The 16,221-nt window shown below is 43.1% G+C and overlaps 1 protein-coding gene and 1 long non-coding RNA gene across 2 annotated transcripts; both read left to right on the forward strand.

Annotated features, from left to right (window-relative positions):
• The first annotated feature begins 1,272 nt into the window (after positions 1-1,272).
• Positions 1,273-15,487, forward strand: LOC133903083 (uncharacterized). The gene is made up of 2 exons (XM_062344435.1): positions 1,273-1,823; positions 14,704-15,487. Exons 1-2 carry the CDS (start codon positions 1,383-1,385, stop codon positions 15,259-15,261), a joined length of 999 nt encoding a protein of 332 aa, XP_062200419.1. The 5' UTR covers positions 1,273-1,382; the 3' UTR covers positions 15,262-15,487.
• On the forward strand, positions 1,830-3,645 carry LOC133903084 (uncharacterized). The gene is made up of 2 exons (XR_009907199.1): positions 1,830-2,040; positions 2,887-3,645. It is a non-coding gene; the product is annotated as an uncharacterized LOC133903084 (long non-coding RNA).
• Positions 15,488-16,221: the final 734 nt, after the last annotated feature.

The following is a 16,221-nucleotide window of genomic DNA, read 5'->3' on the forward strand; positions in this document are numbered from 1 at the left end:
TTGGTGTTTGTTCCCCTTCTAGATATTCGCATGCTTCTCACTTGATTACTTGGCTTCTACTAATGTTATCTGCTCAATAAAGGTATCCCAATACGGCCGCAGATCGCCATGTTGCCAGAACGGCTATAGACTTCTACACATAATACATGTTCAACATGTACTTGTAGTTTTCCCATGACCCTCCCATGGTCAGTAAAGTATCTCAATGTACGGTGTCATGGGATCCCTTAAGAAACAATAACGTTTTCAGAAGCTCTTGCCACATTTTCTCATTCTTCATAGGATGCAATTGATCCACCTTCCTCCAATCCAGTATAGTGATGGGCACGCTATCCCTTGCAATTAGCCCACATTGCATCTTATATGCTGCCATAGCTGTTAGGAGCAACAAGTCGAGCAACATGGTCAACCTTCGAGACGGTGAAGTGTCCTTGAGGCTTCTTATTTTTATCTCGTCCACCTCACTTTTGCTTCTAACTCGAAGGTCCATCCCTTGATGGAGGCGACGGCGGAAGGGGGGGGGGGGCACTACACATTAAGGGATACTTTCTAGTGAACTATGTTATGCAATAAAAAGATGTTATGATCAGACCGTGGTGGTAAATCTATTTTCTAGCAAGGTAAACATAGCTTGTAAGCTAAAGTTGATATAAATAAGAATTGCAAAATAATTTGATTTTAGATAGTTATTCATCTAGTAGGAGAGGAATGACATCATAATTTAGATAATAATGCATTGAAAGTGATAGCAGTTTGAACCGGCCAACAGATATGGCGTGAATAAGTACCAACCAAATACAATGGCACTTGAGAGACCTCTCCCTGACATATCTGGCTGGGCGATCACATCTAACTATTCTTACAATAATTTGTAGAAATAACAAATGCCTCAGATTTAGACTATTTCATATGCCATGAATGGTATAATCAAGCTTTTTCATCACTGGCAATGTACCATGGGTATTATATCAAGGCAACATGTAATTATAATATAGCAATCAGAATAAGTGGATTCAGAAATGGTACGAGCGAAAAAAATCAAGCACACCGACACCAGTAAGAACTAATTGTGACTATTTCTCATCAAACAGAAACTCAGTTTAATCCTATCCACACATATACAACTAACCAAACACTATCTTTTTTAACAAATATGTTTTCACCTAACCTGTATCTCTTTCAACTGCAAATATGATCCATACAGTAAAGAATGTAACGGGCATTACACGCTCTCCAAAAGAAAGAACCAACTCGGAAGAAAGTGCAAATAAACACTCTTCACAGGAAAGGAAAAGAAAAACAAACGATCCGATATTACACTGCCCCTCGTGCGCCCACCCGGAGCCGCGATCTCACGGTCGCTCTCGCCCCGCACCAGCACCATGGACTACGCCGCAGCCGCTCCTCACGCCGCCGCCGCGGCGGTGCCACCGGTCGCCGATCCCCACCTCGCGCACTACCCCCACCCCTACGCCGCCTACCCTTACCCCTTCGGCGCCTACCACCAACCCGCCCCGGCCACGGATCCCTCCGCCGCTGCCGTCGCCGCCTCGTCGTCCTACTACTACCCTATTCCTGCCACGGCGCCGGCCGCTGATGCAGCATCGTACGACCCCTACGCGTCGTACCAGTACTATGCTCCCCCGGCGGGTGCCGCGGGAGCGGGCGGCGGGGCGGCCCTGGCGGGTTACTACTTCACCGCCGGGGAGGCGTCTCAGCATGCCGCGGCTGCGTCCGCGACGCAGGCTGCTCCGGCGGTATCGGAATCGACCAGGAAAGAGGCGGGGAAGCACTTCGGGTTCGATCCCCAGCGCTACGCGCAGGTCAGGTCCTCCATGATTACGTTTTGATACCGAGTTCGTTGATTTATGTGGCGAATTTAGGTGGATTTGTGAGGGTTTCTGTTTAATGTTGAGAGGGCTTTGCTACGAATCGAAGGGCTATGTAGGAATCGCAGGCTTGTTGATGGTTTTGCATGCCGGGTGATTAGTTGTGCTTCGATTTGTATCAGATAGGGATAGGCGAACACAATTGTGCGAGGTAAAACTCTGGGTAATTTTATTGCTTACTTCAGTTATGTAGCAGATCAATGTCGTTTGCCTGGTTCACGCTCCTTGACAATATTGTTTTTCGCATTATTTAGTTCTGGATTTAAGGAATTATTGTGCTACAAAATCACATCTCTTTTAGCCTAGCTACAAAATGAAGTAGTATGGAAACTGTTTCGTACTTTCATGCATCTTGTGCAAGAAAGGCATCACTTGGTTACATGTGTTAAATCATAAATGAGCACATATAGGTTTTTGTCAGACCCTTGTTTTGATTAATAAATGACCACATGAGTACATGACATAATGGGAATTTTTTACCACTTTCGCAGTTTAGGAAAAGGAACTCATTTTGAGGTTGCATTTGCGAATTTTATCATACTGGCAAAGAAATGCAATGATCCTTCTCCAGCCTTGGCTAAAAGTGTCATGGTAGGAAAACTGTTAATTACGAGATAGGTTAACCAATACCAAATAGTGATGGGACAAGGTCACATTATAAAGGAACTAGACCACCACACTAGAGAATTTCTTTTTTAAAAAGCTGTTTTTCTCTTGGATGGAAACAAGCTGGAGATGGAGATGCAAGCAATGTCCAGAAGGGCTATTGAGAGCACGGTCGACTGTTCAGGTCAAGGCCTTGTACTGCACTGTAGCACAACTTGTAACACTACTGCATGCTATGTGTGGCGCCATCTATCTTGGATTGTTTGGAGATAATTCTCAAATTTCGAATTAGTTGCACTGCTTAGTTCTTAAGCCATTTGATTACTGATGAGATTGATATTTAGATTGCATTCGATCTATTGGTTGAAATTGTTTAGTCCTATCTATATAGATGGGAAGGCAACCCATTGGTGCGAAGCATAAATTGGTAACGAAGAAGCTCTCTATTCTCTAACCTGTCCTCACAAGCCTTCATCAGCAGTATGGCAGAAGAGCTCCTGGCCCCGGCAGGCTGCCAAGGGTGTGATACCTACCCAATCTTCTGAATATGATAATATCAGCAAAGAGAGCTGTCTTACTAGTTTCCATTACGACCCAAGAAAGGGACCGAGACAACATTGGAGCACTGTATCCTGTGCCTTTAATATCCCCATTGTACATCAAACCTGTCCACTGACTGTTGATTCACATGATTATTTTGAGTAAATTACAGAAAATCACTTTTTCTTGTTTTCACAGCTGCAGAAAAGCCCACATTCTCTTGTAATGGTGCTTAACCACATGTATGCACATAACAATGATTTAACATCCATGTATCTGGTCTACCAATATCCATTTCTTTCTTCATTTCCATTGTTAGGTCAGCACAGCCTACACTTGCTAGAACTCATTTTGCATACATAACTTCACTATATATTGTTTGTTACCTTCATGTGTCTACAATGTTGTAGTTTAGATCATAGTGAAATCCAAATTTTTTCAATTCAAATTTTTTGGAGGATGTGAAATTATGTTGCCCAATGGAAGATGATACCATGTCAAACCTTTTTTTGGCCATTTGTGGTTCAATATCATTATGACTCTTACAAGCATGTACATAATTCTATATGCTGCATTAAGTATGTTGACGATTTGTGAACTGTCGATCTAATGAATCTGTTGAAGAAATAGGGGATGCTTTGAGTAGACGAATCATAGGAGAACACATGGAGGTTTTTATATAGGTTCGGGTCTCGTTGAGAATAATAACCCTACGTCATGTTTATCTTGTATTGATCTGTGCCTGTTATAAGGGATATGTGTCTAGCCTAGGTGGATCTAAACCTAGTCGGTGATTTTCTTGCTCGGTTTCGGGTGTCTTCTGGCTTGTCGAAAGGTTTGAGCAACTTTTTCAACTTCTATTGGCTCTTGTTCGACTTGTTTTTCGCAGGCCCCTGACTCCGTATATATATGGGGGTGTCGTACATCATCTGGAGTTCCTCTTCCCGTTCTTGGAGATAAACCTTTCTATTTATGGAATGCTTTAGGTATCTACGGGTAGTTTCTTTCATCCAGGGATGCCAGCTCGGGGCGCCGCACCCTTCCGTCAATCGAATCATCGAGTTTCCCATGGGGAGACCATCCTGCGAAAGTGACCGACGCGACGCTATACCGGAAAGCCTCACCGCGCAAGTATGGGAAAAACGTTATGTGCTATCGTTGCGGGGAGAAGGGTCATCTTGCGGATTACAATAGAAAAAAAAATCCCTCCTCTTTTTGGAGATAAAGATGTCTCGTGAATTGCGAGAAACCCTGAGTTGTCTGGATATAGCAATTATCCTGCATTCATCGTCAAGTCCCTAATCAGTACGTGAAGTGAGGCTTTGACGGATCAAGTACACGGCTAACAAAGATAAGTTTTTTGTCCGACCACATCATCGAGTAAGACTTGGATCTCCGATTAGGGTGAAGCATCTAACTGGGTTCTCTAGGTTCTCATATCACCTACTCGTGATTTCGTATGCCTCCGAGTTCTCAAGTGAGTCCTCGAGAAGGTGTTCCATCTGAGTAGATTTTCTAATTTACCCGTAAATATCATTCCGTCCTTGCAAAGGTACGAGGGAGGTAAGACTCATCGTTGGCCAGGCTCGGAAGTTGAACTGTTGCAGCGGAAATTTTGCGTAGTGGTGTTAAGATTCTCTATCACGAGCACGAAAGAGTTGTTGTACTGTCTTTTCAACTGTACCCCATGTATTGAAAAATCTAGCGGACAAACGGGTGCACTGGCGATTGCCTCTTTGTCTGTGCGAGCCAACTGAAAAGACATAGCCTCAATGACCACGTATCGCTTGGGCGTCTGTGGCTCATAATGTGGCCGCACCCGGAATTAATGTTTGGGAGATGAAGCGATGCATCTCTTGACCCGTTGGCTTATGTAAACCTCGGGTGCTGGAGCTCAATTGCATCAAACCTGAATCCGATTATGGAACCTCCTCCTTCGCCTGAATACACACCTTTGTCTTCTAACTGTTCCCCATCTTCCTCTGAGTACCCACCCTTTATCCTGCCGTCGTCTCCCACCGAATCTGGTTCAGTGGTGGAGGTTATAAACGTCTCCTCCGACGAGGCTGAAGAGAAGACGGCGACTCGTGATGTCCCTGTTAAAGACGGCAAACCCCTGGCGTCTCCAGTTCAAGATGAGGTGGACTGAGACCTCTTGGAGGTGGAAATAGAGAAAGAAGAGGTGGTGGCTAAGGCGAAGAAAAGAGAGGCGTTTGGCATTGTCTCCATTAAAGATGGTAAGACGTCGGCCGCTTCATCCTCTCCGTCCTTGTGTTATTTCGGCGAGGACAACTGGATGGAGTAGCCGAAGCAGCGATACCGACGATGACGGTGGGGAGCCAATGCCTCTCCCAAGCCCATCGTCATCGATGTTGATGATCGGGCAGCGACACCGGCAAGTTCAGCAGGGGGTAGGTCTCGATGATCCCATTCTCTCTGTTGGCGTTGGTGGTTGGTGAGAATCAAGGAAGTCTCTCATTCCTCTTCATCGAGTAGATCTTTCGGGCTTCTTGTAATACTCTTTCCCTTAGCTTATCTATAAAAGAGCTCAAAATCTTGTTAAATAAAAGGTTCCTATTTCTACTGCAATGATTGTGTATGACTGTGAATCATCTCGGGAATATAAGGAAATTTCAAACAAGTGTTTGGCATTTGTTTCTTCCGAGTAGGTTAGGGGGTTTTCGGGGTTTCTTATCGGAATGTTCATCGCGATCACCTTAGGTCAGACTATAAGTGGAAAACGTCTTAGCTCTCAGGCACTCGGGGACACAATAAGGTTTTTTTGCGGTAACTAAAGATATTTTTTCCTTCTCATTAGAAATATGTCGCGTACGACAAGTTTTGTGGTCCTAGTGTACGTAAAGCTCCTGACTAGTTATCGGTGAAGGATTTTCGGATGGGCAGTCTAGAATTCCGGGTGCGTGTGTAGGCATAAGTGCTCAAATAGTGGCTTATCTCAGTTTTTTAAGGCATTGTCTCAAATTATAATACGACAACTAATATTTACAAAATATATCTTACATACTTACACATAGAACTTGCAAAGTTGGTCGATATTCCAAGAATTTTTAAGGACTTGACCATCCTTAATAGCTAACCTATATGACCTTGGTTGGTTAGATTCGACCACCCTATAGGAGCCTTCCCAACTCGGAGATAGCTTGTTTTTCTAGTTTTGTACAAGTCGTAGAACCAGATCTCTGGGTTCAAAAGATCTTTTGTAGATGTTTTGGTCGTGGTAACACTGGAGAGCTTGCTGGTACCGCGCTAATCTTATCAACATTTGTGTCCTTTTTTCTTCGAGAACGTTGAGGTCATCCTGTCTTCTCGAGATTTTGTCCTTGTCGGCGTACAATTCGTCTTGGATAGATTTGATTTTTAGTTCACAAAGCAACATTGCATATGCCCCATAGACTAGGAAGAAAGATGTTTCACCTGTCGCCCTATTGGGTGTCTTTCAAAGTGCCCAGAGTACGTTAGGCAATTTAGAAGCCTAGGCTTTAGCATAGACGGATAAGTGGTTAAAGACACGGGTTTTGATTCCTTGAAGTACTAGACTGTTTGCCCGTTCGATATGTCTATTACTTTGTGGATGTGTCACGGACGCAAAGTAGACTGTAGTGCCTAGTTCCTCTCAGTAATCGATGAACGTCGCACTGGAGAACTGAGTGCTGTTGTCGGTGATGATCCTACTTGGGACGCCAAATCTTATCATGACACTTTCCATGATGAACTTGGCAGCCGCCGAAGTGATTTTTCCGACTGGTTCAGTTTCAATCCATTTGGTGCATGTATCAATCATGACAAATAGGAATTTGAAGCCTCTGGATGCTACCGAGAAGGGCCTTAGAATATCCAACCTTCAAGTCACGAATAGCCACAACAAGGGAATCGTTTGTAGGGCCTAAACGGGTTGATGTACTCGTTTGATATGAAATTGATAACTTGTACACTTTTTTACTAACTCGATCGCATCATGGAGAGTCATAAGCCAATAGAAACCTTGTCTAAAATACCTTTCCGACTAGGGTTCGAAAGCAAGCGTGAGCTTCACACACCCCTTCATGGATTTTCTCGAGTAGTTTTCTACCCTGCTTTTCAGAGATGCATTTCATGAGTACTCTATGAGCGCCTCTTCGATAGGGAGCGCCATCCACAAAGGTATACATGAGTTCCCCCACGACTCCTGTTGGGGTGTCGATTCATGGCGAGCCCCCGAGTTGGTTTTAGGTCTCGTAGACCATCACTCATTTGGTTGTGTCCTCTAATGATTTTACAGACGGTTTCGAGAGTTTCTCTATGGAAGTCCCGAGTTGTCCTACAGATCGTGAGGATGCTAGGAGGGCAAGACTATCAACGAGGCAATTATCCTTCCTTGGGATATCCTTGACCTTGAGTTCGACAAAAAAAATTTCTAACTTCCTCACCTTCCTGAGGTAGTTCGTCATGGTCTTATCCGAGATTTGATACTCCTTGCTAACCTGCTTCCCTAATTGTAAATCTCCTTTCACATGTAGGCGGAGGATGCCAAGAGCAGAAGCTACTTGGAGTCCAGCGAGCAGACTCTCATATTTGTCTACGTTATTCGTGGCTGGAAAATCGATCTGCAAAGCGTATTGCAGGCTTTCTCGTGTTGAGAGATCAGTATAATCCCAGCCCCTGTACCCTGAAGCGTGAGTGATCCGTCGAAGAATAGAGTCCATATATCTGGTAAGTTGCCGCAGTTATTCTGGGGTTGATCTGGTTATGTCCATTCGGCTAGGAAGTCAGCGAGTACTGGCGACTTGATTGTTGTTCGAGGCACAAAACGGACGTCGAATTCTCCGAGTTCAATCGACCGCTTGGCGATTCGGCCGATTGCCTTTCTGTTGTGCAGGATCTCGCTAAGTGGGAATATTGATGGTACGGTAATCTTATGAGCCTAGAAGTAATGTCGTATCTTACAAGATGCCATTAGAACAACATATAGTAGCTTCTGCACTTGCGGATAGCGTTCTTTAGAACGGTGGAGCACTTCACTGATGTATATCGGTCGCTGGTTTTTGTTGTTTGTCTTGTGTTTCTCTTTCCACCACCAATACCTCACTTGCAACATGTGGTCTGACCGCGATGTATAAGAGCAAATATTCATTAGGGTTGAGAGTGATTAGCACATGGGAGAAGAAAGATACCTCTTCAAATTTTTGAATACCTCATTTGCCTCTTTTGACCATTTAAACTTGTCATGTTATTTTAGTAACTTAAAGAAGAGAAGTCATTGATCTCCGAGTCGAGAAATAACCGGCTAAGGGCCACCATACATCCGGTTAGTCTTTGAATTTCTCGCACTGACTTAAGAGGTTGCATCTCTTCAATAGCTTTGATCTTCCTGAGATTGACTTCTATTCCTCTGTAGGACACCAGGTAATTGAGCAGTTTCCCTGCGTCGACTCTAAATGCATAATTCTTCGGGTTTAGCATGACTCGATTCTTGCGCAGGTTGTTGAACGTTTTTTTGTAGGTCAGAGATGAGATCTTCCTTTTTTTGGTTTTGACAACGAGATTATTGACGTAGGCCTCGATATTCTGGTCGATTTGATCATGGAGTGTTATCTGCATTCCCCGTTGGTATGTGGTACCGATATTCTTCAATCCGAAGGGCATTTTAACATAGCAATAGACTCCAAACGAAGTGGTAAAGGAGGTCTTCTCCTCATCCTCTAGATGTGTGCTAATCTAGTGATAACCGGGGTAGGCATCGAGAAGGTTTAGGTAGTCGAGCTAGAGGTGTAGTCAACTATCTGATCTATTCGTGGCAGAGGAAAAGACTATCTGATCTATTTGTGGCAGAGGAAAAGCATCCTTAGGGTAGACTTTGTTGAGATCAGTGAAGTCGACACACATTCGTCATTTGCCGTTTGTTTTTTTGATCATGATGGGGCTTGTGAAGCCACTCGGGGTGATCCACTTCCCGAATGAAACCTGCGTCGGTGAGCCTTTCGATTTCCTCTTTAATGACTTCTTTTCGGTCGGGTGCGAACTGTCAGAGTTTTTGCTTGACTAGCTTTGCGTTGGATCCAATAGCTAGTTTCTGCTCAACCATCTTCCTGGGGATCCCGGGCATGTCTTACGGTTGCCAGGTGAACACGTCGGCGTTTGCCCAGAGTTCCTATTTGGAATCCAGGTTGGAGCCGATCTGAACGGTCTTGGATGGTTGTATTGAGTTCAAAGGAACTGCTTTGACTTCATCGTAGGAATTCACGATGGCCTTAGGTCTTGAATTTTTCGTCTCTTTGTCGGGTTGATGTTGTGTGGCCATGTCCAGACTTTGTTTGTCACAATGTAGACCTGCTTTCAGGCAGCCCTAGACGGCGATGACTCTCGTGTCTCGAGATCTTCACGCATTGATAAGCGTAAAGTATGGTTCCCATGAATTTGGTGAGAGTAGGTCTTCCTAAGATGGTATTGTATGCCGTCTCGAAGTCGACCACATCGAACATAATTTTTCTGTCCGGAGGTTGTTATGCTTCCCGAAGATAACAGAGAGCGATATCTACCCGATAGGGGTGGCCGAAGATCCGAGCACTATACCATGGAAGGCTTGAGTAACCGGCTTAATAGCAGAATGTGAGATCTGCATCCCTTCGAGTGTGTTAGCGAAGAGGATGTTTAGAGAATTTCCTTCATCGATAAGAACTCGAGTGATCCTGCAATTATTTATCGTAAGCTCGATTATTATCGGGAAGCAGCTTGGCCATACGAAGTTATTAGGGTAATCTTGTTAGCAAAAGAAGATTTCAATGTTTGACCGCTTAACGGTCTGGCAACCTTTGGGGATAGTAGTTAAGACTTATTGGGCCAATATCTTGTATTGCATTTTGGACTTAGAATGTAGAACCATTGAACATGTGGTCGATCGTCCTCATGTCCGGATGAAAAGACATCGGATCCATGTTATCCTCACTGTCGCTGGAGCTGGAATCCCTACTTTGGGCCGCGACCTGGGCCTTCATTCCTCTGCTTTGATCATCTTCTTCCAAAGGCGGTACTCGTGGAGGTTGTGGTTGTCGATCTGGGAGTTCACACCAAGGCTTACCGTTGTGATCGTCGGAGCCTGGTGTAGAGCTCTTGCCTCAGGAGGAACCAGGACACTTGTCAGGACAGGTATTAGGCAGATCTACAAAAACTTCCTCAGAATTATTTTTCTTGCCCGTACCTCCTTTGATGTTCTTGCGCTTGGCCTTTGCTTTGTCGTCCTTGAGCCCGGGTTGAAGGTACTTGATGCATTGAGTCTTCTCCTTGACAAAGAGAAGCACGTCTTTAGCCTTAGCGGACTCATAGACGATCTTCATGAGTTACTTGACCGTCTCAGGCTCTTGAATGGCGATATCTTCAACGCTTCTGCAGCTCCTGACCCTTGGGTGAATACTTGTATGACGTCGTAGTCGAAGACATTGGGGATGTTGTTCCAGATATTGTTGAAGCGGAACTCATGCAAGGTTTCGTTCTTCGTCTGCTCGCAACGGTAGAGGTCATTTTTCATGCTGGGGTGAACGTATGTACCCTGAAAGTTGGCTTCAAATACATTGCAAACTATTCCCACGAGTAGATTGTTCCCGGCGATAGGTTGGTCAACCATGTCATTGTTGCTCCTTCAAAGGTGGTAGGGAGGTAATTTGTCATTACCTTCTTGTTCTCACTAGTCGTCTGGATGGTCGTGGTATAGATCTAGAAAAACTTAACGGGGTTTGTACTTCCATTGTATTTCTCGATCGTCCTGGGATGGAATCTTACTAGCCAACTTACGTTCCATAGATCTGGAGAGAATGTCAGATATCCGTTGATGGCGTCCTACTTGGTTCCATCAACATCGAGAGTTTTTTTGCTATGGAGGTCAGAGATTGGTCCCGATTTGATCGATGTTGGGACGTTCCCTAATTAGATCGCTGAGGGGTAGACGAAGCCCCTTTAGAAGCCCTCGGGCGCCTTCGTCGGTCGTTGATGACCTCACGCAAGTCACTGATCGGATGACCTTTGACTAGCGAGGCTCGGCGGCGGTTATTCGTCTGATTGTCATCTCGGGAAGATTTGTTCCAAGGGTTATGCCTCTCTGAATCTAACACGTCTCATGACAGAGGATTGCATGGTCAGCTCGATAAGCACTGTTTTCGACTAGGGGCCAAACGAGAGTTATCGGTTTGGATGATGACCTCTTTCGTCAAGTCGATCGCTGAGTTCATCCAATCCTTACCGGTTGGGGTAGCCAGATCTGTGATCGAGGGCGCATGAGAACCTCTTATAGAAGAAGGGATCCTCTTAGCGGTAACACAAGGATTGTTTGAATCGGCTTACCTCATTGTTTGAATCGTCGCTGGAAAGTTCGTCGTTGACATTCACCCGATCGATCACCGGCTCGACAGGAAGAGAGGTAAAGTTATCGTAGAACCCCTCATTCGAAAATCCGATTCATAACCTATTGTCATGATCCTTACGAACAGTGCTAGCTATCGACGATTTGTGAACCACTGATCTAACGAACTTGTTGAAGAAATAGGAGATACTTTAAGTAGATGAATCATTGAAGAACACACGGGGGTTTTTATATAGGTTCGAGTCTCCTTGAGGATAATAACCATACTTCATGTTTCTCTTGTATTGATCTGAGTCTGTTACAAAGGGGTATGTGGTTAGTCTAGATGGATCTAAATCTAGTCAGCGACATATTTGCTCGGCTTCGGGTGTTTTCGACAATTCGAAAGGTTTGAGCAACTTCTATTGGCTCTTGTTCGACTTGTCCTCCACAGGGTTCCCTGACTCTGTATATATATGGGGGTGTCATATGTCCTTTTGAGTTCTTCTCATTCTTGGAGATAAACCTTTCCATTTACGGGATGGTTTGGGTACCTATGGGTAGTTTTTTTTTTTCATCAAGGGATCCCTTTTCTGGAGATATAGATATGTCCTGTGAATTGCGGAAAACCCTAGGGTGTCTGGATATAGCAATTATCCTGTATTCATCATCAAAGTAAAAGGTAATAATATTCCAATTTGAATTCCCTTGTTTGGACCTTTCTTTTTGTTTGACTAGAAATGCGGTGACAAGATGGGATTGCTATGTCTCCAATGTCTTCAAGGATTATGACCTTAACTAGTAGTGAATAGTCACATTTTATCTATCCATCTGTGTTCCATGGGTGTGCATTTCAGGTGATAAAACATGACAGATCTGTTATTCATATAGCTTTTTGGTTGATTCTAATTGACTCGGGGCTTCTTTTCTTGGTACAATGTTGTGCTTGCTGCCTCTGCAAGCATGATGCCAACTGTTCACTGTTTTATTCAATTGATTTCATTGCATCTCACTCACAACCTGGTAACCTCGAACGGATTTTGGCCATCCTTCTATCTCATGCAAAAATCTATGCAATTTCATTTTGCTCGAGAACATGCCTACATGTGGCGCCTTCACAATGGGACATGACAGGAGATGCAGTGCAGCTATGTCACATACCACCCAGACTTGCCACCTTCTGGTTTCATGGCTTCTGGCTCGTCTCATTTGGTTACATAGTTTAGCACTATAACTGCTTTGAAGATTTTCTATTTCAATACTATTATTTTTGCCGTATTTCAATACTATTATTGTGAGCCATCCATATGACAAGACTGATAATGTCAATTGCAATATGGTTTTACGATAGAGACGGGATGTCTTGTTTCCTTGGTACTCGATTGCTTTTCAATAAGTCATTGGAGTAGTGGACATTGGTAGCTTCTATTACACTGTATGATGTCACTGCTATTTAGAGGGCTATTTGTTATGTGCTAGAAAAGGCCCCTTTTTTGTTTAAAAGAGGAAACTGTCAGAGAGACCGGTCACTTATGGCCAATCAGAAAGTGTTTGCCTGTGAAGTTAACTGAAGAACATATATTTATTTCTTTTAAAATAATTGTAGGAATAAGGTGATATTTCACATTATATTGGATTGTAAATTTCTATGTATAGGCTTTTTTGCAAATGGCGCACAGATGCACTTATCTGGTGCTATTGTACATTTTATTGGATTGCACAACTTGAGAAAATATGGTCCAGCATATCAATACATGTGGATAACAATTGGGATCATAGTCCCATCCCTGTCGTATCTAAGAACATAGTATGTAAGCATTTTTCTGTAGGATTTTTTCCTAAGCAAAAATATGAACACAGTATGTACGCACCTTTCTGTATGATTTTATCCTTAGCAAATCTAAGGACACAGCTTGTAAGCACGTTTATGGAGTATTTTCACTTCAGTACTCTTGCTTCCCTGTGGTTGCTGTTTGACAGAAGCGATGCGCAACTGACCCAGAATTTATGTGTTCTAGATCATCAGGTTTTACCGATGACTGTCTGATTTTACTTTTTATTTCTTGTTTGTATTCGTGTTGTGCTAACCAAAGTATGAAAAGGTAGACGCCTTGTTCCATGCAAGCATCTTCTACTTTGACTAGAAGTAGGACCTGTTCCTGGTCTTGGCTTAGCAATCGCACTTCAAGTTCAGCTGCTTTCTGCACGGCTGAGATGGTCTTGCTTGCTTTTCTGTACTGCTGTAATGCTCGCAATGCTACACTGCTTCGCATGGGCTGAAGTACAGCTAATTGCAGTATAGGAGGTGGTGGTTGGCTGTTCTCTTTCTCTGTACATGTGTGTATTTATGTTGGTTTTAGCAGCGTCTGGATAATAGGACAGCAAAGAAAAAAGGTTGAAATTCCTCTCTTCTGGTTGCTGTCTAATTCAAGTTCTACCATTGCTTAATTTGCCTTGATCAGAAGCTACCCCTTGGTTGGATATTTGGGCACATTAGTCTAATATTCAACGTATTTGTTGGATCCCATAAACTTGAGTCTTAGGTTACTGAGTCAAAGCCATAGTGATACTGCTACTGAAATACTAAGGAAATAATTGAAATGCAATGGGCACCTACATAGATATTTGTTGCTTCTTAGAACTCATAACATAGCACACGAAGTGCTGAATTTTGTCTTATTTGTGCCCTCAAAATACAATACCTTGTTTTCATGTAATGTTCGGTAGAGTTGATGTTGAGCTCAGGGTAGTTCCTGATGACAACATCTAGACTCTAAAAGTGGTCTTCAACCAAATACGTGCAGTCCTTGTTTTGGTATAAAGTCAGAGTTCAGACATAATAAATACAAAGTAATGGAAATTTAGAATTGTTTTTCTTTTTATCCCAGCATGCTGGTTGTCTCCTTCTGTAAGCTTTGCAGGTTATTTACCAAAGACAAATTGTTCAATAGAGCATACTGTTTAGCTTATTTGCCTTCTGCATTCTTTCTGTGATATTTGGATGACGACTGTATGTGTGATGTTGTTTATTCATGCTTTTTGTGGAAAAGGTATCTGCCATTTTTAATTCCCCATACCTGCTATTGATTTTCGCGACTATGCATTTGTGGCATTTTGTGCACACATGACACTTTGTGAAGTTCAATCTTTTTACAACGTCATTATCCTCTGTTCTGTGTAAATCATTGGTTGGTCGATGTGCATTATATTTGATAAGTGGGCACAATCAGTCACATCATGTGTACAGTTATGTTGCTCAGATTAGTTATCCTTAATTGCATCAGCTAATTAGTTGATATACTTTCTTTCTCATTCGTGGCATTTTTGGGCGCTCTGTAGGCAGCAGCCACAAGAGCTTCCAATGGAATGACACCACTTACAGCCCCAGGCATGCACCATGTTCAGTGGAATGCCCATTTTGGTCATCCTCCACCAAAGAATATTCTGAGGAAACACATAAAGAAAAAGCCGAAGGTCGTGCAACCAGCAACTTGTGAAGTCTGCAAGATCCAGTGCGATACCCTAGAGGTTCTCATGATCCATAAGCAGGGGAAGAAGCACAAGAAAAACTTGGAGAAGTTGCAAGACTCCATCACCCCTAAACCAGTAAAGCCCCCAAGTAACGCCATTGGACCAACTATGGCACCTGCTGCTGTCACTAACTGTACGGTACCATCTGTACAGCCAAAGAAGAAGAGCTCCTCTGCGGCAAGCCCGGAAGAACTGGAGGTGAAGAAGAGGCGAGTGCTTGAGGCTGGAGCAGCTCAAGGCGAAGTGAAAATCTGCACGGTGTGCAATGTTGTCGTTAACAGCCAAAAAGTTTACGAGTTTCACATAGCTGGGCAGAAGCACCAGGCCATGGTACAGAAGCAGCGACCACTAGCAATTGTAACCTGAGATGGAGCAACTTCGCACGCTCAATTTTTCTCCAGCCTACTGTCATCTTGTCCAGAAGTTCACATGAACCAGTATTCACAACATTTTATATCTTCTACTGTGTTAGTAGATATTGTTCACCGATCTCTTTGTTTACTCCTTGTAGCGTAGCAGAAAATTCTAGTTTGTTTGGACTTTGCGTGCCGCAGATAATTAGTTGAAACCTGGGACTGAAGTTTGTATTGTATGCCTCTAACTTGCTCATCAACATGTTCACAGATTGCATATCGTCAACATGTTCTCTGCCGTTTTATAAGGTGCGCTACTAGAAAAACTGAAATCAAGCGCACCTGACTTGTCGAGTGTAAAATTGGTTTAACTCTGTTCCAATAGCAATGCTATAGAAGTTTTTAGGGTGTCTTCAACAATAGATATCGGCTAGCTATAAGACTGCCAACATTGCATTTGTCTATACTAAGGGGAGAGTAATGAGAATAGATAAAGTTAGACTACTAACAAGTAGATATCCTACTTATTTTAATTTCAGTCTATTGTATGCAGACATATATTAATTTTATAGATAGTACTATATTTAAGTTATTGTGAAGATTATCTATTGATGATACATACAACTTTTATATATAGCAATTATCTATATTTCTGAAGATGCTCTTAACGATATACTCTCCATCAATATTTATGTGCATTTGTTCAGTAAACGCAGAATGCTTGAATTCTTAAAAAAAAGGCACAATGATACAATGATATGGAATGTAAAGATGTTTAAATGGACCACACCTACTGAGCTGGCTCGATGCACGACACTGCAGGTATGGTCCAGCTGAGTCGGGTCGGCACGAGTATGGCCCAGCTAGTCATGATCCAACATGGTACGCATGGGCCCGCTATTTTCTATTTTCTATATTTTTTAATTTTTATAGCTATTTTTTTATCTATTTTCTATATTTTTATCATATTTTT

The sequence above is a fragment of the Phragmites australis genome, chromosome 21 (genome assembly GCF_958298935.1).
Source record: "Phragmites australis chromosome 21, lpPhrAust1.1, whole genome shotgun sequence".
Lineage (NCBI taxonomy): Eukaryota > Viridiplantae > Streptophyta > Magnoliopsida > Poales > Poaceae > Phragmites > Phragmites australis.

What these genes read in the sequence shown, in the direction of transcription:
- LOC133903083 (XM_062344435.1), top strand. Translation starts at nt 1,383, where the DNA reads ATGGACTACGCCGCAGCCGCTCCTCACGCCGCCGCCGCGGCGGTGCCA. An exon ending in ATCCCCAGCGCTACGCGCAG is followed by an intron (nt 1,824 to 14,703) that starts GTCAGGTCCTCC and finishes GGCGCTCTGTAG; the next exon opens with GCAGCAGCCACAAGAGCTTC.